The sequence below is a fragment of the Pogonomyrmex barbatus genome, unplaced genomic scaffold (assembly GCF_055798465.1).
Source record: "Pogonomyrmex barbatus isolate J1 unplaced genomic scaffold, ASM5579846v1 scaffold6, whole genome shotgun sequence".
Classification (NCBI taxonomy): Eukaryota; Metazoa; Arthropoda; class Insecta; order Hymenoptera; family Formicidae; genus Pogonomyrmex; species Pogonomyrmex barbatus.
The window spans coordinates 3,413,236-3,438,305 of record NW_028297160.1 but is presented as its reverse complement, the minus strand read 5'-3'; the positions used below and the strand labels follow the sequence as shown (position 1 = coordinate 3,438,305).

Genomic DNA, 25,070 nt, shown 5'->3' with positions numbered 1-25,070 from the left:
GCAATAAGTTCAAATTTAATTAAACTCCAGCATAATTAAACTCCTTTCAAGATTGTATTTTTTACGAAAAATGAAGTCTGAATGTCTGAATTGTTAGTGCATGATTCTAGCCGATCCTTTCAATTTTTAGAGAGCCTTTAGATTTTAAGATTGAAGCTATTATTGAAGAAGATAAGATAATATAGGACAGAATTCTAAAATTTATATTTACACATATTTACATTACTCTTCTTGAATTATATATTTAAGGCTGTTTTACTTCATTTAAACTGATTTGCATAATCAATTTTGGAGCTGTTCCAACAGATCTGCCCCGGGTCAGAAGGCGTTAAAATCCGATAATTCCTCGAGTCACGACGACGAGGCATCTCGGAGTTCGGAGTCAACGCCGGTCGTGGTTTGCGGTATCAAACCGTGTAACGAATGTAATTTTCGCTCAGTCAGATATAAACGCCACGGAAGCAGTGCGCTCTCGCCATCGATCATAGTCACGACGAAAAAGATGAACGAGCGGCACGCCAAAGATAATAGATGCCGCAGGAGGACGAGCCGGCATAATACGCGAGAAATCGCATAGCCAAGACCGGGGAGGATCGGGAGCGTGCGGCTTTAAAGATCGGTATCCGCGTGACGTACAGCCGGTACGTGACCATTTCGGAAATGGGCACTTCGCGGCCGACGTCGCTGCCTCTTCCCAATTTGAGAAACGCGTTATGAATGGATGGACGACGTCGGACGTGTATGCGACGGAGAGGGTGCGCGGGACCCGAAGGGACACGCGCAATTTCTCATGGGAAATTAAATGGTCGGGTTTCCGCTCATAAAGCGAAAAGCTAGGACGATAGTGGCACTTTAGGGAAAGGCTATCTGCTATCATGAAAAGCGACACATGGCGTAACGAAAGGATACGGACGGCCGTCCTCTGGAACTCCCGAACTGCCTCCGTTTTTAGGCAGCTCCGTCTCGTGTATTTCCGGTAACCGGTAACAATACGTCTGGTGCTTTTCATCGCACGCGGTATATTTTTCCGACAAAAAATGACGACAAAAAATATGCGTAATCGCGTAATCGCGGGCCTTACCGACGCTTGACGGATTACGCTTGGTGGAAAAATCGCGCTCCTCTGTATATAAAAATCTACACGGTACTCGTACTCATGTATAACAGTTCTTCCTCGATTTCACTTCTGAAACTTATAAGGAGTAAGAATAGTTTCAGAATTTTCCAAGAAACTACCTGAAAGTTCACATATCAAATTCATAACTTCTCGATAACTTTTCAAATCTCTTAGATAATAAGTTTGATGACATTTCAAAAGTTGAAATGTTTATTTCCAATGTGTACAGATACTGAAACTATTCATATTTCTTAAAACCCAGTAAAGTTTATTCAGGTCAATAAATATTTTTCATGTTTGATAAGATCAGATATACGTTAGGTATAACAATTCAAACAATTCATGGCCTTTTATAAGACCGACTCGAATTCATCGATCAGAAGCCCTGAATACGGTTTACATTCATCCATCATTACATTCGTGATGAACGTGGATCACCGACGTAGTCGAGGATCAAAAGTTAATCAAGGTCGTCCTCGCAGGTGCGCGGCGATGCAGGTGCTGGTTCGAAAATCGACTATCATGCTCTCGCGGGGTTGGTCCCCTTGGCATAATAGTTCGATCATACCCCGGAAAAGGCACCGACACTCCCGTCCCGTACTTTCAGGTCCGAGAACGAGTTGTGGCCTGAAGTTTCTTTCCGAAGGCCGAAGAGAAAGAGAGAGAGAGAAACGCGCGACGAGAGATGAAGAGAGCGAGTGGCCAAGCAAGCCATATGAATCTATGGTGGGGAGCAGACAGCGATCGTGCATGCCACTGACGACCACAGTTTAAAAGCAACCTCCGTCATGATCGCGTCAGCTGGCCTTTAAGTCGTCCTACCACTTCTTTTTCTTCCTCGTCTTTCTCGGCAACGAGTCGACCGCGCACACAGAACAGTTCGCTCGAGACGGTCGATCGCCAGGTCTTTCCACGCGGTGCGGAATGCCGATCGTTGAAAATCGATAAAAAGGAAAGAGCCTCCGTGCGAACGTGCAAAATCGATCGATGGAGGAAGTTGCAAGTGGATGAAAAAATACGAGTGAATGATGCAGTGTCTTTTGATCGATCGATGAGTGCACCATTTTGCCATCCAAGTGATCGAGGAAGGGAGGAGAAATCAATGCTGATCGGCTGATGATGATGATCTAACCCGTTCTCGATCGGGGATCGTCGCGATGAGTGTCAAACGAAGAGTGTTCAATGCTCTGGACGGGCTTATTAAGTGTGATCGTGCGATCGTATGCTCGGTGTTCTTATGGTGTCTCATGTCCCTACTGTACGTTCCTATCGAGGCCGCCAAGCCGGGAATATGCGTCATGGACGGCTGCAACTGCACCGTCAACGCGCATCGCTGGGTTACCGTCAAATGTGTCTTCTCCAAGGAACAGGTGAATCTAAGAACATGTTCTAACTCATCACCGCCACTGCGATAGTAATTTCGCGATGATACGGTTTAAAAATATCGACACGGCGAAGAGGCGTGGATCAAACCGAGATTATACATTATATTTCTCTCTTTCGTACCACATTCCACGGAAGATCTTAAAAATAAATTAATTTATGAGCCTGATGATGTACGATTATAAACCGCAGAATATAAATCATATATCCCCCTCATGTCGAAACATTCCTAACTAACTAAATCACAATAAAGTTCATGAAACATATAATCTGACCAGAGCCAGAAAAATAAGAAATAAAAATATCGATTTTCCATTTTGTTTCTTATTAAAAGAAATTAATTAAAAGAAATTTCTCGATATTTTGAAGCGTCAGTAATCGCTGTTGATATACAGTAATTTAATGATAAGTACGTAGCTTTAAAAGCTTTAGCGAATTGCTTTTTAAATATAGCGAATTGCCTTTTGCACTTTGTAATGACATAATTTTTCGTAATTTCGTAAATTATATGCGAAATCGTTTATCTCGGCACGTCGCATCGTTGTTATTCCAAAAGAGAAGTTGTTAATGCACGACAGTGAAAGTTTACGGAGTCTTGGGAGAGACTTGGATTCGCCTTCTATGCGAGATTAGCATATAAATCATTGGCCCGTGAACATGGTGGGAATCGCGTGTACGCACGCGCACACCCGATGCCAGTGCACGCAAGTGTATGGCGTTCGTAGGCGTGCCGCTGAAATAGGCTTGTAAAATGATTTAACTTTCAAAATAACTGCAAATTGATATTGCAAAAATTTAAGTCTTCCCTACATATAATATAAAATCTGCTAAATAAAATCTAACTTGTTGTAACTCGAGAAAAATGATATATATATATCTATACACGTGGCTATATCTGATATTGTTTCCGGCACCACGAGAGCACACATTGTGTTTTGTATTTCCGCTACACATGCAGCATCCTTTTATATTACAATACTAACGCTATTTACAATAGAAATGAAATTTTGGAGAATACTTCTATAGAAACGTGAAGAAAAAATAAACGGACGTAGGACGGCCTTAAGTTCATACACTGAGAGGAAATAGTTCTGGTAACAAAATAGTTCTGGTAACTATATTTATAACAATTATAAAAAATTTAAATACCTGCAACTAATTTTTTAAAGTAATAAGTGCGAAATTGACTGAAGAAAAATATAGTCACGGTAATAATATATGTAAATTATTAATTGATAGTGAAATAGTGACTCAATTATAATCACATAGTTATATAGATTTCATGCAAATATAATATGGCATTACATTTTTTTCAATTTAGACAAATATTTTCGTGAATTAATGCCGCAGCATCCTTAAGTTAAATTTAAAAATAATACATTGATAATTGTAATAATATACTGAATGGTATACAATACATTAGTTTATCGAACAATTTACTACAAATGATTAATATTATTATTTAATTATATATACATTTTAATATATATTTATAAATATTATATGTAATATATTAATATATATTATATAATATTTAATTAATATTACTTATTTAATATTTTCTTGATCCATATAACTCGTTGGTCTTATTACGACTTTTATATTTATACATAGCTGAGGTGCTATTTATGTGTACAAGTTTCTAGTTGCTGGCACGACTTTTTTCTCTGAGTGTACGTAATAGGTTCTAACTTGTACCTTTTCTGTACGGTGCAACATGCAGCAGCCGTAGTCCCACTTGCCGTGCTCTCGTTGTCAGCTGCTCTCAGCTGGATATCATCCACGCAACCGATGCAGCGGCATATTACGCCACTCGTCTCGTAAACCACGCAAAGTTTTCGACAAGAGAGACTTGGATGGAAAACGTGATAAAACTATCGCGCGCAAACTGTCAGTCGCGATAACTTGTTCGAGTGCAACGCCGTAAGGCGAGAAATGTAAAGTGGCATCTCGCTGATTTTGAGATTTTAAGACAGATCTTGAGTTGATACGTGGCAACGGTACGAGAGTTTACTATGAGAATTTCTATGATATAACGCCGCGCATTACGGTGCGTAATTCGATTTAGCTTCGGGTATAAATCTCACGATGCGTCACGACGTAAATCTTTAAACAAGACGGTATATCGTTCAATCAATTTATGACATAAAAAATTGCTCTTGTAACAAAAGATTGATGAACGCATTGTCTATAGAAATGCGTTCGATAACTTATATAATAACACAGATTGCAATCCTTCTCTTTTAGATTTTAAAGAGAAATGATCTAAACAATTGTTCGTCTCATTATAAAAATAATCGGGGTGTCTGGTAAAAATCTGGAACATTTGAAAACCTTCAGAGAATTTGTTTATGCTTTGAAAAAACAGGGAATTTTTTTTTGAAATTACTTTTTTTAATATTCTGTTCTTATATTATTATAATTGGGAATTTACTGATTGAATTGTTAACGATAACAATCTATTCACTTTAAATATCAATGCACACTAATTTTATGATTCGATATTCAGTATTAAAGGCAATGATTTCTTGTTAAATGCAATTTAACAATTTATTTAATAAAAACGGATATTTATTTTAATAATTTTATAAAAGTTGAATTGGTTATGCATTTTTTATTTGTAATTTTTAAAAATAAAGTTTGAAAATTTTGTGCAATATAAAATATTTATTTCTTAGAATCCTTATAGTTTCTTCTAATTTCAAATTTTTCAAATTTAATTATCAAACTCGATGTGATTCTTAATTTTATTTTATTTTTAATTTTATGTTTTATAAATTTTTATGAATGTATAGGAGATATGAGACATAAAAAGGATTGATACATAAATTGTGAAACACTCTTTATTTCATACAGAACACATCCTGCTGTCGTGTCACTGAAAATATTGTACCTACGTACCACTCGAGTGTACATTCTTGTTTCTACCCGCAGATTTCTCGTTCGTTATTGGCCCTCGACGAATTCAAACCTGATCAACTCGCAAGACTTGTGTTTCGTTTTTTTTTCCCCTTTCTTTCGTGCGGTCTCGATACACCGCGATTTCGAGATCTTTCGCGTACAAATGGGAAATATTAAAGATTTTGTATAATAAATATACATTTATTTATAAGATACGTTTAAAAATAGTTTTATTTTATCTAAAATTTTCACCAAATTATCTTGATCAGAAATATCTCTATCAGAACATTCTCAGGGAATTTTGGGGGAAGGGGGGAGCGATTGAGTAAATATGATAATAAATTTATACCAATTTACAAAAATGAAAAATAATTATATTTCGCCTTGTAATAAGAACTCGTAATTGGCGTACGTTAATTGACGCTGCATGCAATATGCGGAGCTGATAATCCAGATTTTTCTTCAGAAGGGGAGATTAAATTTCCTCTACGCTTCTTGATCGCAAACTGGAGTATCTGTCTATCTATGCTACGATCAACCGCTCGCGTAAAAACGGAACGGAAACCGGTTTCAAATAGGTTCATAATAGAGAACGAGACATAAGCGCTTACTAGTAAGGCAGAGAGAAATATATACGTAGGACGTGAAAAATGATTGAATGCGGAAAGTGCTTACGCATACGTTTTTCTCTACCTTACTCTACGTCCGTGTCTGCAATAAACATTAGCGCTTACATCTCGTTTTCTGCCATCAGCCGTACTCACATCACAACCTTCTGTCTTGTAGTAGCTCGACACACTGTCTAAGGATCTTAATAAATCGTTTCATTTCATTGCTTCGCCACTATTCACTATTACGATCTTTGGACTCTGTTTTAAATACGAATAACCGCGATACAATACGATGCGAAAAATACACATTTTTTTTTCATTTAATTTATACATTAAATAATGAATTAGCTTAATCAAAAGCTACAAGCAAATCAATCTATATATTCAAAACATTTATTAATATTATTGAATAAAAATATCAATAAAAAAGGATTAGCTACAAGCAAATCATTTATCAAATCAATATGGAAAAATATAATAATTTATTACAGAAAAATAGAACAATATATTTATAACTTATTTGAGTCGTATGCAGAAATCTAAAATTTCATCGATATTTTAATGTAGATATTTCAATATTTTATCATACCATCATGTTTGTATGATTCTTATATAATTGATGTAACTTTTCTTCACAGTTTTTAATGTAACTTCAAATAATTTTTAAATCATTGAGAGCGGTTCTTGTCCATTCGACAAACGCCTGCCGTATTAAGCGTAGGCGTGACATATAAAGTAATATATACCCGGTGTCCTTAACAATTGACGGACAGCAAAATAACTATCGATGAATTAAGTCGATAACATGATGCCATCGCTAAAGATAAAATAAACATCATGCTTGAAAGTTATTAATTGTTAAAAGGGGACTTGTAGAAAGAAAAACGTTTAGCTCTCAAAGATGATATAATCGAGAAGCGAGAGCATTGACCAAACGAGTCGTTTTGCTTGCTCAACGGTGTCTTCAGAAACAACAATTGATAATGTTAGGCCACTATTATACTGTCGCACGGCAAATACTTGGTAATCAAATCAGATTCAGCCACGGCGTCACTTATCATTCCAACGCCATTAATTCCATTTACCGTACAGCCAGCATCGTCGCGCGGTAACTGGCCGGCAAAGTCCTTGCCGGCTTGTGCAAGTTTACTCGTATCGAAACAAGGACATACTAATTTGATCGGCGGAAATGACAAATCAAGCTGCGATCGAATACTGAAAATCACGGTGATTTCAGAAGAGTGCAGAAATCTACGTACTTCTCACGTATCGCTCTCATAGAGGGATAATGCGACGTTTCCTTTCGCAGTTATTCAATAGTTCGTCAAACAAAAGTGACCGAACATAAAGAAGCATAAATTCACATCCTATTCTTCGAATTCATTTTAAAATTTCTTATCTTACAACACGATTATGATAATATTTATTCAACCATACGATGTTATCTCCTACATGTCTCATAGATATTTATCTTTATTTTCTTATCTTAGTAGTCCGTTTATTCTACTATCTATCGATATTTCATCATGCTTAAACCAATCCAAGCGGTCGAAGGAAATTAATTAGCTTATTTCAAGAAATATAGAAACTCAATTAAGACATTTAGAACAAGATACTTAATGTATCGGCATGTTATACTGCATCAATTAAATTCGAACTTACAGAAACAATTCTTCGTAATAACTCCCCTTCCTCTTGAGCGACTTAGATATGTGGAAAGATTTCCAACAATAGCCAAGCAACTTGCTTGGCACTTGACGAGAGTAGATAGGTCGATCAGATAAGTGCATTCGTTCTCACGCATTCGGTTAAACCTAGGCGATTTCCGGCGTATACAATTTCCGGTCGGAGGGTCCATTATGGCCAAAGTAGAAGTATGGAGGATGCATTGTCCGAGCCAGATACTTCACCGGAATATTTTCCGGCCCGACCGTACGATAACTTGAACCTATTTTACCATTGTCACTTCTATTTAACAGTAGTGTTAGTCGTTTCAGCCATTCGTTATTTCCTAAAGTCACTTTTAGCATATCAAATATTTTAAAGAGAACTTCCTTTTCCTTTTCACGATCAGTTTAGAATGAAAAATCGATCGACATTAAGCAACGTGGATAAAGTGTAAATCGGATCGGCGGATAATCCGCCTCGTTGCGAGTTCCGCGCTGATAACGCAGCTTGATTTTCGACTTCATCTTCAAGTGCACCGTGCTACGTTAACGCAGAGATTTAATTCGAACGTGCTCCGCAGCACCGTTATCCGGTGGTCGTCGACCCGAAATTACACGTGGAAACAACAATTAACGTTGGCGCACCACGTGCTGGCCACTGCGCCGAAACAATTTCGGCGCGGCGGCAGTTTAGGCGTGCGATTTAACGCTCAGGGACCCGTTAATAAGCGGCGGCTTTTCCCGACTAACTCGATTACAAGCCGATCGCGCGATTATGGTCGGGGAGGCGGCTGAATCTGTTAATGCAAACCAGTGAAAACAATGCGGCGATTAAAGCGTGGTTGCATGCATCTCCGGCCGCTCGTCCTTTCTGCAATAGTCTCTCGTAACGCTCCCAACGCACTCTCTCCTCTCTCTCCTTCTGTCCTTTTAGCATCTCTCTCTCTCTCTCTCTCTCTCTCTCTCTCGATCTCCGTATATCTCCCTCTCTTTCTCTCTTCGTCATAATCATCTCGAGTGGAGCAAATAAACCTAACAATCGGAACTGGAAAATAACACGTCGCGCGAAATCGCACGAGAACGATGGCGGCACTTAGGACGGAAACGATGCCACTAGATGCGTGTATGTGTATGTATATATATATATATATATATATATATATATATATATATATATATGTATATATATGTTGTCCGCGTGTACGTTCGACGACTCCGCTATAGAAATACAGCACACTTGTGCTGTGTACAATTATCATTGGAAAATCCGCGGGAACAAAGCTAGGTTCCCAAAAGAGAGACAGCAGGGAGTGTCGTATATCGGATTTTACGACATCGAAAGGACAATGGGACGATGTCACCTCATTCTCGAGAACATATTTCTACGTACGGCCCTTTTATACACATCGTTTCTGCTTCAGCTGTCGGAGTACTGATTTGAAATTGATGACTCACATGGTTGTCTAGAGCGCAAAAATACAAACGGCATCGCGATGGGAACTTCACGCGGACAAAAGATTGCTCCATAGATAGAACGCCGAGTTGATCTTTCCACCTTTGTGAACTTGGCACCCGACTTTTAAAAAATTAACTTTTTTATATGAAAACAATTAGTATTTTGTTTGTATTTATTTGTTAGTAATAAAAAATTTCGTTTGTAGTTCCAGCCATTAAAAAATATGAAAATTTAAAAAAATGACTCGCACCCGATATTAAAATATTTCAAATCCGCTTGCACAGTTGTCTTTAGAAGTTTGTAGTGCTTTTCATTTCGTTTGTAGTTCAAGAGTTACAATAATTTAAAAAATGGTCAAGAACGAACTTTGTCATTTATTAAGATAGCGCAATAATCCGCTTGCACAATTTTTTAGAATCATTTGTAATTGTTTGTAATGCTTTTCATTGTTTGTGCACTGATTTAATAAATGGCAAAGTTCATTCTTGACCATTTGTTTAAATTGTTTGTGGCTTTTGAACGGTTCGATTACAAACGAAAAGTACTACGAATAATTACAAATGATTCTAAACAAAACTATGCAAGCGGATTTGAAATATTTTAGTGTCGGGTGCGAGTCATTTTTTTTTAATTTTGATATTTTTTAATGGGTGGAATTACAAACGAAATTTTTTTATTACTACAAACAACTACAAATAAAACACTAACTGTTTCCATATAAAAAAGATAATTTTTTAAAAGGGGTGCCAAGTTCATAAGGTGATCTTCTCAGCTCAATTTATTCACAATAGACCCTTTCAACGAATTACACTCCGGTCCACGACATATCTTTCCGGCCGGAGGGCGTCAACGCGAGAAAGCCCGAGTAGATGATGCGGGTTTGGTTTGTATCAGCGGGATGCGAGCGTTCGGAATAATCTTACGTAAATCGAAACTCACAGGTTCTCGACCCTCGTGTGAATAGAAAATTATATACGTTAGCGAGCGACTTGGGTGCGTATATTAGAATTTATATTGTACGACGAAATAGTCGGTCTGAACGTATATATGGTCAGATAGCAAGCATAAATAAGTACGATAATTACGAATCCATAAGCAATTAATATATTTGTTAATATATAAAAACGTCGATGCATTCATATCATATTAATGTCGAATATAATTAATCATAATGACAGTATTATCCGAAGTATTATTCGTAGATTAATAGTCTCCACTCATCCCTGTCACTCAATTTCACAATGACATTATCGGATTATCGGATTTTTTTACAAAAAAATTAATATCTTTTTAAAATCATTTTGATGATATTATCAAATTTTCGTTTATACAATAATCGCATATCTCTCGATCGACCATCTATTGATTAATCAATCGGTAGCGACCTGATTATCAAAAATCCACATGGAAATTCGACGATTTGATTCACTATTCCTAAGTCATTACTATTTTCTGCTGCAACTTTGACCTACCTTTGCGCTTTCCAGCGCAATATTTCACAATTAAAATCTGGCGAATGCATGATGTGCAGCCGCAAGTATTAATTCGAAAACAATTTCCCAGCTCTACCAGCTGCACCTACAAAGCGAGAGAGATCTTTTATCGTACTCGTGAATCTCGCAACCGCGTTCCCCCTCGCCGACACACCATCGGGCCCCGATAACTTCGATAACCCAATAAACAGCTCGGGGGGGAGGAAAGAGAAGATCTGGCACAATCTCGATCGCGAAACGCGCCATTATCACTCGCGGCCCCCCTCGCGGCTCGTGCAACCCTGTGATAAATTATTTTAGGACGGCCCGTTGCTTTGCACAATACATGCACGCGCATCCGAGAACCGATTGCGATTCGCCGGCTTTGTCTGGAGAATTTGCTCCGGGGGCGTATAGCCCAACATCCTGCTTCGTTCATTCGCAACGATAACTCTCTCTCTCTCTCTCTCTCTCTCTCTCTCTCTCTCTCTCTCTCTCTCTCTCTCTCTCTCTTGCTCGCTCGCTCGCTCGTAGAGCACCTTCCCGCGAACTCTCTCGAGTTATCGCGATTAACCACACGTGCGAAGTGTCTCGCCTATCTGTACAAATAATATATCTCCGCGTACGTTACGCATATGTGTATGGCGAAGACCAACAATCGCATAAATACACGCGTATGTACACGTTCATGCTCGCTCGACTCGAATCCGTATGTCTTCCGCGTTGCACTCGATATCGTGTAACCCGGACATTCCAATGATTATGCGCGCGAGGGTGATCAGGCAAACGTTAGAAATGACTTATCAGTCCCGCCGCGCGTTTAAATTTAGAATGTCATTGTCCTAATAGAAGAATGCACGGTATCGAATTATAGATCTCTTCGCTTAATCAGTACATAACGTCAGACGAATCGTCGGATGACCTGGACAGCACACGAGATTTTTCTCTTTCCTTTTTAAATAAGGAAAATAAAAAAAATTATAAAAATATCTAAAATAATAAGTTTTTTACTACAACAGAATTTCTGTAATTCGGTAAGGAGAAAGATATAAGATATCATTCCTAATAATTTCTTCATTTCTTCATTTCATTTCTTCAGTATCCTATAACAATAATAATAATAGTAATATCTCGTTCCGTTCTTTAATCTCTTTGTAATATGAGTCTATATTAATTCAATTATTTGAAACAAAACGAAGCTCGTCTTGAGGCAACCGGGACACGGTAAAGAGATCGATAAAATCTCCTCTGGAGATTTCAGTGCGGCAAAAAAACGGAGATATATACGGGAGATATATACGTAGGTCGCAGGAGATTAAAGCGATAGAAATGAAACGGGAGCGATTGCTGCGCGCGTTGCTAGCACGTCGCACTTAGCAGATCGCAGGCCGTCCAATACCCGGTGTGCTGTGGCAATTAACCGAATTATCCCTTGACGCGACCCGGCCGAGGCCCCCGGCGGCATAATGGCTCGCTCTGCTCGCTAGCATGTCGGCAAAGGCAGGCGTATCCTACCGCGGTCGCATATGCGCGAGGGCGAGCGGTAATTTCATCCCGTGCGAAACGCGCGGCGAGAGAAGGCGAGACCGTTCAGCGGGGTGCATTCGCCATTCCGCGAATTAACTTCCGGCATTTCCCGTGGCGATCGCCGTAACACTCCCCCCCCCCCCCCTGTTTCGAGCTTCGCGAGTTTCGCAAGGACGAGATATCGCGTTTCCTCCCTGAGCAGAGGACTTTGCGCCTGATGCTTCGCCGCGCACAAAGCGCCAAATTCACATGGCCGTGTTGCTTTATGGCGCAGCGAAATGCTCGTCGAAATGCAATTGTTGTTGCGAGTGTTAGTAATAGCGATAGCGCCATCCAGAAAGACAGAAATCAACAGACGCGTGGGATATCGCGGATGTCACGCGCGTTGTACATACTTGGCGAATCGTGTGACGAATTACACATTCTATGCAATCAAAAGCTGTGAGTGTAACGGTATATATTCAGGAATGGAAGAAAAATGGTTTTACCGTTCTTTTGATTTACAACAAAATTCTTTCGATCAGTAATCTGTATAATCTTGTATAATCTTTAGTAATTTAAAAAAAAAGCAAAAGTGGGAAAATTTTATGGTACAAAACCAATTATCATAAAACTTGACATAGACATTATATAAGATGAAATGATATGACGAAATCTAATCAAAATCAAATGGCTAAATAATGTGAATGGATTCTGATAAAAAAATCGGAGGATGGCTCCGGTGAGTCGTGTGGCGGCAGTGGCCATTTGCCACTTATACAATCTCACTTTGACAATAGAATAACGTTGTTCGTGAATGGCCCACTAAATAATCATTGGCAATTGGCAGACTGAATGTGTGCGAGAATAGTAATCTTCAGTTACCACCATCGGTTTATCACACTGTTTTCCGTTGTCGGTCTTCTGTTGCACCAAAAAAAATTCATTTCAGAGCTCGCAATTGATCATTAAAGTTTTCCTCAGTGTCTTCACATTTCCTTTTTGCTCTTCAAGCCCATTAACATTATGAAGAAATGAACATCAACACCAATATGGAAAAAAATGGATAAATCCTACTAATCACTAATCGTCCATTTTAAAAAAATGTTTGTACTAAGCATCTTTCCATTCATGTAGCCGGCAAAATTGCAGTGTTTGTGAAGGAACAATGTTATTCTATTGCCAAAGTGAGATTGTATAAGTGACAAATAGACACTGTCGCCACCGGACTCATCTTCTGGTTTTTGGCCAGAATCCATTCATTTGGCCATTCGACTTTAATTAGATTTCTTCTCATATTATCATAGATTTTATCTCATATTATATCAAGTTTCATGACAATTGGTTTTGTACACAAAATTTTCTCAATTTTGCTACTGATACTCTTTTAATGGTTTCAACTTAGATTTCAAAAAGAAATAATGATACAAACAGAATAAATTTGCCAAGAGTCTAGCAATTTATCATTATAATGGCAATTGCCAAATATAATATTTAAATCTCTAATAATGCACTAACGAGCTAGATAATTAAATTGAAATTGTTCAACAGTTAGAGGATACGAGGAAAATGTATAATTATAATTCGTTATATCGGCGAGTAGTATTAAATATTCAGCCTCATTGAGTTGAATTATCCGTAGTATATCAACGACTGCAATATAACATTGGATAATATAACATTACTTTATCTCCAATATAAACCTTTCAATTCAATATTTCATATTTTAAAGATTTAAAGATAATCTTTAAGGTTTAAAGGTTTAAAGATAATCTTACATTTAAAAGCGCGAGTATAAGCGCCAGTTTCAAAGGTCCATTAAGAACCGACGATCATTATCCGTTTTTTTCTGGTTTTTTTTTTTTTTTTTTTTTTTTTTTAATGGAAGAAGAGACTTGCGACTACGGTTAATTTCGACGAGGCGAGACGCTGGCGCCTGAGGGATCTCTCCCATGTCGAAGTTTAGAATAACTCGATTGTCTCCCTCTCGTTCACCTCGAACTAGAACTAGACATAGAGAATTGGGTTATTTTTATACGTCGGAGACACCCGGGCGCTGTTTCCCGACTACGTCAATTAGTTGCGCCACGGCGCAACTTTGTTGATGAACGAAAACAGAAACTTCAGGCCTTCGAAACATAGGGCCTCGTACACACACCTTCCACTTATCCGGCTCATTCATCTCGCGACGATCATCACCACTCGCACAGCGATAAACGGATTTACACGTCATGGATGACGAGAATTGTCGCGACGACGAACGCGGAGGGAATGTCATCTGCGTTTCGATTAGCGCTTCTATTAGAAGTTAATACGTCGCTCGATGATATACAGCCGTCAAATATCCCCGTCGATTCCAATTCAAACGGCGGATCTTTGATATACGTGACTTGGCTGCCGTGAATTCAACGTGCGAAATTGACATGCACGACACGTACTTCCAAGCTGCTTAATTATTTATCCATTCGACGCGAAGCGCTTCTCATCACATAATTTGGAGGTCGGTTGTACTCGATAATGGTGGAAGACTGCCGAAGGCCACGCGGAGAAATTCGATGAGGAAAGGTGCTTATTTATTTTCGCATATAATTCATCTTGTGTAACTTCACGTTCCTCGCATTTTATTTTTATTCGTCTGTTCAGAAACGCACTGGTTTAATTACAACTCTCTTACTATCTCTTTTGTTACCTTTTTCCATAATTTTTGAAGTGTGATCGAATCATGAATTGTAATAATGTAAAATAATGTAAATAAGGCAAGATTCGCAATCTACTTTTTATCTTTATCTTCAACAAGAAAACTCTTTAGTTTAATTGAGTATAAAATTGTAATATTTGTGGAATCTGATGAGTTTCAATAATTTAAACGGTTTAGATTAATCCTTGCTTGTGCTTCTTTGTCGAAATGAATTCAACACAGAGCTTTGCGGCAATTCTCCGCATAGTTTCTCAAACATTTGAAACAGTTTGCAAGATTATAATCAGAACAAAAAAATATTTCTGGAATCTTTGTGAAATTTTGCAAATAATAGACATAAATTTCTACATCAAAATCAACAAAACAAGAGTGCTTAAATCGAAATTAATTAACCGCAAAGAGTTAACGTGTGAAGACTCTCGTATCGTTCAACATTGATCCTTCTCGTGTTCACATGAGCAAGAGTAATACGTGCGAAAATATTTTAATGTCAACATTCCTCTGTTCGAAAATGTTATATACTTCTAATTCTATTAGATCATTATAATAAGTAGTTTCTGTGGTTGCTTCCACGCGTCATATACATGGCGTCCGGCCAAAACTATCGAGTTTTCTCAATGCAATGCAGGTCGAAGTTGGTCGCCACGAATCCACAGTCCGACGGCATTCGCGCAATCCAACTAAAGTGGTCTGTTCCCTTTATTTCCGTTCCGATGCACCCCGAGCAAGCCACCGGTCGCGTTGTATAAGTCGAAATAATGTTTCCTCGCGTACGCGACGTCGTCGATGTGACTCTTGTAATTCATCGATATTCCAGACAGTCAGCTTTCTTGAGATTCCCTTCGCTAACGGTATACGTACCTGCAACCTCCGCCTCGCAATCCACGTTGCAGTGATTTCTCGCCCAGAAAGCAACGCTCTCTCTCGATATTAAAGACTTGTTTCCACCGCGTAATATCGCCACGTACAGCTGTTTGGATAGCTGAGCAAATAGCGCGACATTAACTAAGCGCAAGATTAATTAGCGCGTTCTTTATCAAAAAAGATTCACAAAAATTTTAATTTATTTTATTTTAGAAAATATACTTATGTGTGTGTGTGTGTGTTAGTCCAAAATAAAAAAAGTTTCTAAATGATTCCAACTGATTCTCGTGTTCGAATTGAATATGAGCTACATGTTAAACAGATATTACTGGAAACACATCACAATACTGCACTTAGCGGTAAATGTGTCGTAAAAATTCCGAAACTTAAAGAACCCTCGAGAAATCTCTTTTCCTCTCATGGAAGTTTTTCTCCGAACATATGGAACCAGACTGAACCGAAACGATAACCGAAAACGATTCGATACGCTCTGTTGGCAAGCAAAACGAGGCAAGAGGAAGCGATATTAAAAAAAAAAAATTTCAAAGTTTTAGGGTAGATCGAGACTAATTGAGCAACCGTTCTCGAATGACTTCAGCTGGCCGAAAACTTTGGAGGCACGAACACTTCCATATGGATATCTACGGCATAACGAGTGACCATTTCCTTAAGAATAATTCAAAGTGCATAAAAAATTGCGCAGATTTTGGTGGAACTGAAATCCGACAAACATTTTGACGCGTTAATTGGCACGAATTGATTCTACAAAATGTTTTCCATATTCAATAGCGTGGCGTTCTTGTTAGCCCGTCAATTATATCGCACCGTGAAATGAACGGGCGAGCGGGTATGGAAATTAAACTGCCACCTAGAACATATCGCGGCGATAGAAAATTCTATGATGGCTGCAGGCCAGCGCGCGATCGTTCGTTCCCGGGGCTTAACCGCGGAATTAATTTCGCACCGGCGTTTTAACGTCGTTCGTAACTCGCGCGGGACCTCGAGAGAGATGCTCTTTGTGCCCGAGGCCCGCGACGCAGAAATAACCGGCGTTATCCGCGCGTTCCGGCCCTTGAGTCACACCGAGCGCAAAATGGCATGACTTTCCAGAAGCGATCTTAGTCATTCATCGAGGAGGGACGGTGAGAGAAAAAAAGAGAGAGAGAGAGAGAGACACAGAAGCGACGCATTTTCCAACTCGTATGTCGTTCGCAAATATCTGCCGCATATGATCTGCCGCGCCGTCCCCTTTTATTTCGAAGAACAGCAACAGCTGTCTCACGAGCTGCGCCCGAAGTGACGTTCGCCGATGATGAGACAATGACAGTAAAATTCGACGTGACGCCCGCGAGAAGTTATATATCTCGTTATAACGCGCTTTATTTTGTTCACTTTTGTTCACAGCGCGGGTTTTCCCGTCCTTCTATTTCGTTAATTAACTCTATTCGCGCGAAACTTTCGCGCTGAATTACAAGGAAGTCGCGCATATTTTTAATTAGGAACGAACTACTACCGCCACGCCGGCGCCGCTGCGCATTTACTTTGTCCGAGGCATTATCAAGCGGAGTAACTCCTCCGTACGCGGGGGGCTTAACACGCGGGAAATCCGCGACGCATCGCAGCTGATAAATATAAAAACGCAATGAGATTTCGTAAAAGCTTAAGGGAAGCGTACGTCGTAATGATCCTCATAAAATAATCGGCCGGCACTCGATATGTCAGAGTAGCAAATTGATAATATACATATCACGCAATAAATTGATTTTCACCAGCCTGGTACGTGTTTCTGAGCCTTACCCAGATACCCGCGTTATCGGATGCTGTCGCGAAACTGAATCCGATATTATTGGAGATCGTACCTGCCCGAATAATCTGAGTCGTAATGAAGCTTCGGCTCACCGTGATCCAATGAGATCGTTCTGATATATGTAGGTGCCTTCGTGCGCTCGTAATCGTGATACGTTTCATCTCAACTACGCTCAACATTTACGTTAATCCAGGATACGCGCGACGACGATATCAATGGGAAACGACTTCTTTCTTTTTTTTTTTTTTTTCTTCATACGATGCATTCAAGGGTGACTTGTTGACTGAAATCGAACCGTGAGTTACAGCGGAACGACCGCGATGAGATAAAACAAGAAAGAGTAAACCGGAGCCTCGTGTTACCCGTGGCGTGTAACCGAGAAACGGGATGCGAAAATCGAACCGCATGCATTATTCGACGCGAACAGTGGCATGACTCATCGGCGTTCTAATGAACTCTTGAAACGATTTTCCGGTGCTTTGAAGGAACCAACATGGGCCTGGGCAGCGCGGCATTATGTATTCTACGTCTGTTGAATGTTTTTTTTTTTTCGCGAAGTCAAATACGAAAATAAACCGGAATGCGTGGAAAAATAATTTTCTATGGAAAGTAAACATCGCGCGCATCCGAATCTGGAAGAGATCCAAACGGGAAGAGAGTAATAATTTCGTTCGTTTCGCTAACCTACGGAAATTTTGACACGGAGAAAGAAGTTGTTTGAAATAGAGAGAAGAGAGAAGCGTAAAAACGAGTGATGTCTCTATGATCTTTCATAATTTTATCGCGACAAACTCTTTTAATAAAAGAGAGATAATTTTTAGAACACTTTTTTAAACACTTCTTTGATTGTAAACGACCTGAAAAAAGAATACTTATAGATGATGAAAAGTTAGTTATCTCATGCTTATGCATAGTGGCACGCACAACATAATTCAATCGCTGAATGTTTGTCTTAACAATCATGTTTCTCTTTTCTGTACCTCACAGAAGACGTTATAATGAATCGTGTAATTAAGATCGCTTAACACGTCGCTTAACACGTCGTATCTCCCGTGCATGCTTAACACGCGCGTGTAAACGGTGTTGTGGTATTTCGATGACGAAAATATCTCCAGATAACAGATTTAGTTGTCGGGTGGGTCAAAGATACCGGAAGAAACCGAATATGTCTCCATACATCACGTTAAACAAAGCTCCGCTCTGAAAATAGGAACGAATAAATAATTTCTAATAAGCGCGAGAAAGGATATCTCCCCGAAGTGAACAAAAAATCGAAGCGGCGCTGATGTTTATTCAGGGTATTTATTTATGGATCGTCGAATATTCATATCTCATGAGAATCGGATTTTCCGAAGTCAGATTTTGCGAATGGCTGCAAGATCCCGAGGATTCGGATTATCGTACGCGGGCTTTGGCTGTTGAATATTTCTCCGTCCTGTATTTTTCAGCGATTTTCAGCGGCACACAGCTATTTTGCAGTCACACAAAGGTATCGAGTACGGCGCGGAATATCTCTTTTTAAAAAATCGCAACCCACCTTTCCGATGTAACATTGAAAGAAATTGAAAAAGACAGACGTCTGAATGACACATACGATCGGGCATGCTCAAGGAATATGCTCAACGACGCTGAGATAAACTTATAAATAGCCGCAAGGAAGTCGACGTAGAAATCAGTGAAAACATTTCCAACCAAATAGAATTCTATTATTTAACGCAAATGAATTAAAATGAAATTTTTATAATCTATATTACTGCTCGTCAAATCATTTATAAATAAATATAATGTTGTAATTTAAGTCGTATAATGCGAGATCTCTCACACGGTATATCTTGACTTTATTTTGAATAACGACTTTATTTCGAATAACTCGAATGAGCGATTGATCTTGTATCGAAGCGATACGTGACCTCGACATTCCTTTTGACAATACGAGCGGGTATTAGACGATTCGGTGCGAAAAATTCAATCTGTGCCTGTACGCAGCCAAGAACAGATCATCCTGACCGTATAGAATAAAGAGGAAATATAATAACTCTCTCTTATTTTTCCAACACCCGAGCCACAATAAAATTTCTCTCTTTCTAATGGTTTTAGAAATCGCTATTAATTTTAACGTCAAAACTGTATTATACGCCGTATTAGTTTAAAATAGATTTTTGATAGAATAATAATCCTTGACGAGACTCATAAATCATGCAAAATCGCAGGTAAGGAAACGTACGTACGTACGTTTATTACATTTCCTGAAAACGATCTTAGTTAGTCAGTCGCCTTGTTATGATACGCATTACGCAACCAAAGATGTAAATCTGGGTAGAGAAGCGAATGACGAGGCGCACGGCCTTGGCAACATGTCGATCTCGTGCAGCGTTGCAATCTTCTTTAACTGCCTGTTAACGTTCACCCATAAGTCGCACGCGAGACTCGAGAAACACGCCGTATTCTATTTCTCCTTTCCATTTTTTTTTTCTCCTCTAGAGCGTGGAGCTGCTGGAAGGAACTATTCCCGAGGAGGCGACGGAAGTCGAGGTCTCTCACTGCCGAGAACTGCGAATACAAACGGGTGCGTTCGGCGCGGGCGCGCCTTTGAAACGCATGCACGTTTCGGGAATCAACAGCGTGATCGCCAAAAAGCAGGCTTTTCAGAATCTCAGCGCGCACAACACGCATATGGAGGTGTCGGAGTGCGACAGCGTGTTTTTGGACAGTCACGCCTTTCGGTACACACGCGGCACGTTAAGCATCTCGATATCGCGATGCAAACACGTGACGATAAGACCGAATGCCTTTTCGTGGCTGCTGTGGATGAAGGTGAGGGAGGTGTCGAACTTGGAGCTCTCGAGCAACGCCTTCCAATTCGACCAGACCGAACAAGGCAGGCATGGACCGGCGACCAAGGTTTGGATATTTCGCGAATTATCTCGCGTATCACCATTACACATACGCTATTAATCAATATTCGCGGATCCATATTTCAACTTAAAAATTATACAACAGATATTGATATTAATGTATCTACATGATACTCGCATCCCCCAGTTACATTATGCTATTCATTTCTGATATCAGGTATCACGTTAATATGAATAAATTAGATAATATTATTCGTAATACTCTGTTCTGAATGTTATTAAATGGGAACTTTCGAATAATTCCTATCGATTTATACTGGCGCGAATTGTTAGCTAATTAAATCTCAGAGTTAAGAGATGTTCTTAAGTATGGCGACCAAGTCCCGGAAATGTAATTACAGTTTCGTATGGTGCCCTTTGATATAGATTATGTTCCAAAATGTGAGGATTTTGGAGCTACCCACGGTAGTATTTCCTTCGGCTATGGCGGAAATTCACATGGACGATATCTCGATGAAAGTCATAGAGAAGGATGCGTTTTGTGCCATAAACATCATAAATATAATTATCAGCAACACGACTATCCAGGAGATTCGATCCGGCGCTTTCAGCGACAGGGCTCTTATCAACAATCTCAAGTTTGTCGACGTGCAACTTAAAAATATTAAAAAGTCAGCCTTCAGAGCCGGACACGATAACCTCACGATCCAATATTCAAGGTTATTAATATTAAATTTATTTTACAATCCTTACTACGATCGCAGAAATTCATAAAGGCTGAAATACAAAATTGAAGATATTCTTTTTGAAATATATAAAGAAAATTGTATTTAATAATTTTAAATACAATTCAATTTCTTAATATTATTTTTATTTTCTTTCTTATTTTTGAATCCTTAATTATATTATTTATCAATTTAATATTCAAAAGCTTAATTTTATTTACTCTTATATCTTTTTTTATATTTAGATTATACGATATGGACCCTGGCGCTATCAATACATCGATAGCAACCGTTATCTTCAACAACAATGAGTTTCAACACCTACGTCAAGGCTCAATCGTGCTTCATCAATGGAATCGCATAATGATCGACCACAACCTCTTCGTCGATCTGGAGAATGATGCCATTAAAGCGGAGATTGGCGCCACTTCGAAGGCGAAACTTGAATTTTCCTTCACGGACAATCGCATACACATGGCACGGCCGGGATCTCTCAGGTTCGTGGCAATCTCGCAGGACGTGAATTCAACGTACATTGGCAACAATTATTTCAAGGAAAAGTGCAGTTGCAATCTCGAAAGCTGGGTGCGTGAAGTGACGGGTAACAGTTCGGTTACGCGAGTGATGGACTCCAATTATTGCGTGCTCGATAATTTGTTCAAAGGATGCTTCAATCGGTCGCAAGACTACATGGTTATGCGGAATTTTACGCAACTTATGTGCACGCAAGGGAATCACATTAATTGCGAGCCGCCGTCCTCAGTTCCGGAGCCGAGCGTCAGTCCACCACCTAGCGTTGGTCCTCACGTCTACCCAAAGCAAAAGGGATTCTACGATATGGAAATAAGTGAGTCGGAGCAGCTGGAACGTGAGAAGAGGATCATCGTTATCGTTTGCGTCGTGGCGGTCTTTATCGTCGTTGTGGTGATCCTAGCCTCGGGTATCCTCTACATGCGCCGTCGCGGCGTGTGTCCCAAACTAATATCCGGTTCGCTGATAAATTTGTCGAATTGGCTCTCGCCCAGCAACGGAATGACCGCCGCAACGTCCGCAAGATCGATATCGAGGTTGAGCGTTCACGAGTACGCCGGTCTCCAAACAGAGACCAGAATCCTCGAAGTGGAACCTCAGGCGGAAGGTACGGAGGAGGACGACGAGGAAGGCGACGTTTATCCGGAGAACAAGGCCACGCAGACATTGCCGGAGGAGCTGACGGGGGAGTACGTGAGGGATCTCCAAGAACGGCTGAAGGATCCCGACAATTACAGCCAGGCGAGGGACATGATCCTACATCTGTACGATCTTATCAATGTCGAAAAGAGTTGCAACAACAATAATGACCGGCAACCAACAAACGACGGAGAGGAGAACGCGTACGACGTGATCCAGCCAAGGATTAAAAGGCCTCGCGGTACAAGACCGTCCATAAACATTGGCACCAAAGCACCGTCCTTGGAGAAGCTGTCACCGAGCAGAATACAGAGACCATTCATCACCGACTACGCGGAGCCGCGCGATCAGCGTACTAGCGATCAAAACCATCTGTATGCGGAGTTGCTGGGCGACGAGACGGTGCCCAGCACAAGTCGACTGTCGCAACCGATCTTAGAGAGCTTGATCGGTAGGGCGCCGCAGCCATTACCACCGGACGTCGTGAACGATCATATCGTCGGCAATGATCTTCCTCCGCGAAATCTCGGTTACGGTGCCGACGATCGTAGACCATCGCAGAGCCCAAAGTTGGATTCAAATTACAGAAATCAATCTATTATGTCGATGAGCTTTCTCAAAGCTCTCGGCGAGAGTATCCTAGGTACGTCCGGTAAGACGAACAACAAGAGGCCGAATTCGCTGCTGTATGAATATGCCGAACCGTCCGATGTGATCGCTCACCTCTACTCGGAGCTGTCGGAACCCCAACAAACGTCTGCATCCACTAGCAAAATGGCGAATAGGCCCCTGCCCACCAAGCCCGATCAGGATTCCGTCGCCGCAAATGCGACCAAGGCGTAGCGGCGTTCATTATCTGTGATATAAGTATTACATGTTGTAACTTAAAACTCAAGTGTCCTTTCTTTTCGCCGTCTGTATAAAGAAAGTGTTCGCGCAATATGCCTGTGTTTGTCGGAACGATTGCATAAGAGAATTTCCGCCAGGCGAGAACGGGTCGCTTGGAGTCTCTCAAACAAGAGACTGTGTGTGTCTGTGCCACAATAGTGAAGGAAATACGCGTCGGAAATTAATGCAATTCGTACATATACAAGACTCCGGCGCCGAGCTAGAACGAGTGTCCTTACTTTCGAACCGTGTGTATGAATAAACCTTGTTAGAACAATCGCGCATAACCAGTTCAGACCATGTTTTCGTGAAAGAAAAAAAGGTAAAGCGACTAAGATAATGTTTATGCGAAAATATCACAGAGTTGTGCCAAAATTAACGCGAATATACATATGGCTGTATATGAGATAAAACAACCTACTTTTACGTATCTGATTAGCGAAAAATATCGCGAGAGAAATCGAAAATTATTTATGTTTATCTGCGACAGATGAATGTGTAACATAAATTTATATAGATATATATATTTGCTTCGTCGTATTATTAAATAAGTATTTTACATCTGATGTTTGAAAGAAATTAATCGATAACACCCTCAATCCCCACTTTGAAAACATTTGATTATTTCTAATACTTTAAGTATCATATCAAGTGAGAATATACATATTTAAGTTAACAAGAGAAATATTTCATATTCCGCTTGTTAACTTATTTCTCAATAAATATTTAATTTTCATTTAATTATTAAACAATCATGGACGTATAATCATTTCTCGATTTTTAAATAATTTATCTCTTCAGGTATATATATATATATAAATCATCGTTATCTATTTTCTATTAGTCACTATCTATTAGTCACTATATAAAGCCCTATGGGCTTTAGATAATATAAAGGTTCCGTGTAGAAACACGGAATATTTCTCTCTGTTTCCGCAATCAATCCGCCCGAATGGGCAGTAAAACATTTCTTAGGTCCGACAATCGGATTTCCTTCCGGCTGCTCTCGGACGAATACCTTTCGCTTCAGATAACGCGCGTTGGTGTCCGAGGAAAGCGTATTCCAATTTCACAAAGTACTTATTCGTAAGTTCACTGAGCGCATCGATTTCTCCTATCTAAATCTCTCAAAATGCTCCACCCCATCGTTGCTTTATCTCGAAGAATTTTACGATTCGAATAGCTTCCTCTAGACGCGGCGTCTCGCTTGTTTCTCGAGAATGCTTTCGAGTTCAGGGGTCGTCACGGCGTACTCGTCCCTTTTATCAAACGACACACAGTGGTGTTTCACTCGAAGCGAGAGCACCCTGGGACTAATGCAGTCGCGAACTAACGTCGATTCGCCTTGGTACGTCCGACAAGAGTCGAAAGATATTCTTAATACCTCTCGGGACGCGCAGTCAGTGTATATCCACGGCGAGACCAAACTATTCCATGAAGAATGTAAAAGGAACAAATAGAGCCGACTAGCAGGGACGGGCTGCGACGCAGCTGTTGACGTCTAAACGGTCGCCGTTTCTACGGACTAGGTAAAACCCAGAGAAAATTCCGCGTGCTACGGAGGCGAGCGACAAAGACGCTCGCCGGGCATGATGGAAAAAGTGTCTACACGAAAGGGCGGAATATGTCTCTTTGCGACAATTAATTTTCCTAATTTTACGTCTCGCTCGAAGCTCGTATTCTTCCTCCGTACTCTTTCGACGGAGTCTTCTCAGCCGAAGTCTAAATTCATAAAGAACGTTCGCACTCTTCCTAGTAATTCGTAGTTAATTTTTTACTCAGTGTGAATTTAATTTAAGATCAAATTATCGCGCTATTTAACGTTGAAAATTAAAGCGCACCGGCAAATTAAATGTCAGGAACCGTAAATGAATAATGTGGACTTAGTTATTTTTCAATTAATTTAGAGCTAAATGTTGCCGCAATGAAGACTTAATTTTCTAGAAATTA

General features: G+C 39.9%; 2 protein-coding genes across 16 annotated transcripts in view; one reads left to right on the top strand and one right to left on the bottom strand.

Moving 5' to 3' along the window:
* The window catches only part of hiw (MYC binding protein highwire), a 183,203-nt gene that overhangs the window by 12,887 nt on the left and 145,246 nt on the right, over nucleotides 1-25,070 (bottom strand). The window lies entirely within an intron of this gene.
* LOC105429004 (uncharacterized) lies at nucleotides 1,867-23,686 on the top strand. 2 transcript variants are annotated; one of them, XM_011641648.3, is made up of 4 exons: nucleotides 1,867-2,487; nucleotides 19,964-20,383; nucleotides 20,764-21,056; nucleotides 21,308-23,686. In XM_011641648.3, the coding sequence occupies exons 1-4, from the start codon at nucleotides 2,275-2,277 to the stop codon at nucleotides 23,073-23,075; spliced, it is 2,694 nt and encodes an 897-aa protein (XP_011639950.2). In that variant the 5' UTR covers nucleotides 1,867-2,274; the 3' UTR covers nucleotides 23,076-23,686. The 2 variants fall into 2 exon arrangements, with proteins under 2 accessions (XP_011639950.2, XP_088938737.1); XM_089082611.1 differs by lacking the exon at nucleotides 1,867-2,487 and adding an exon at nucleotides 4,116-4,500.

Bases quoted from the DNA above. Each gene is read 5' to 3' on its own strand.
- LOC105429004 (XM_011641648.3), top strand. From the start codon at position 2,275: ATGAGTGTCAAACGAAGAGTGTTCAATGCTCTGGACGGGCTTATTAAG. The intron at 20,384-20,763 runs GTTTGGATATTT...CCTTTGATATAG, and splicing joins GGCATGGACCGGCGACCAAG to ATTATGTTCCAAAATGTGAG. The intron at 21,057-21,307 runs GTTATTAATATT...TTTTATATTTAG, and splicing joins CTCACGATCCAATATTCAAG to ATTATACGATATGGACCCTG.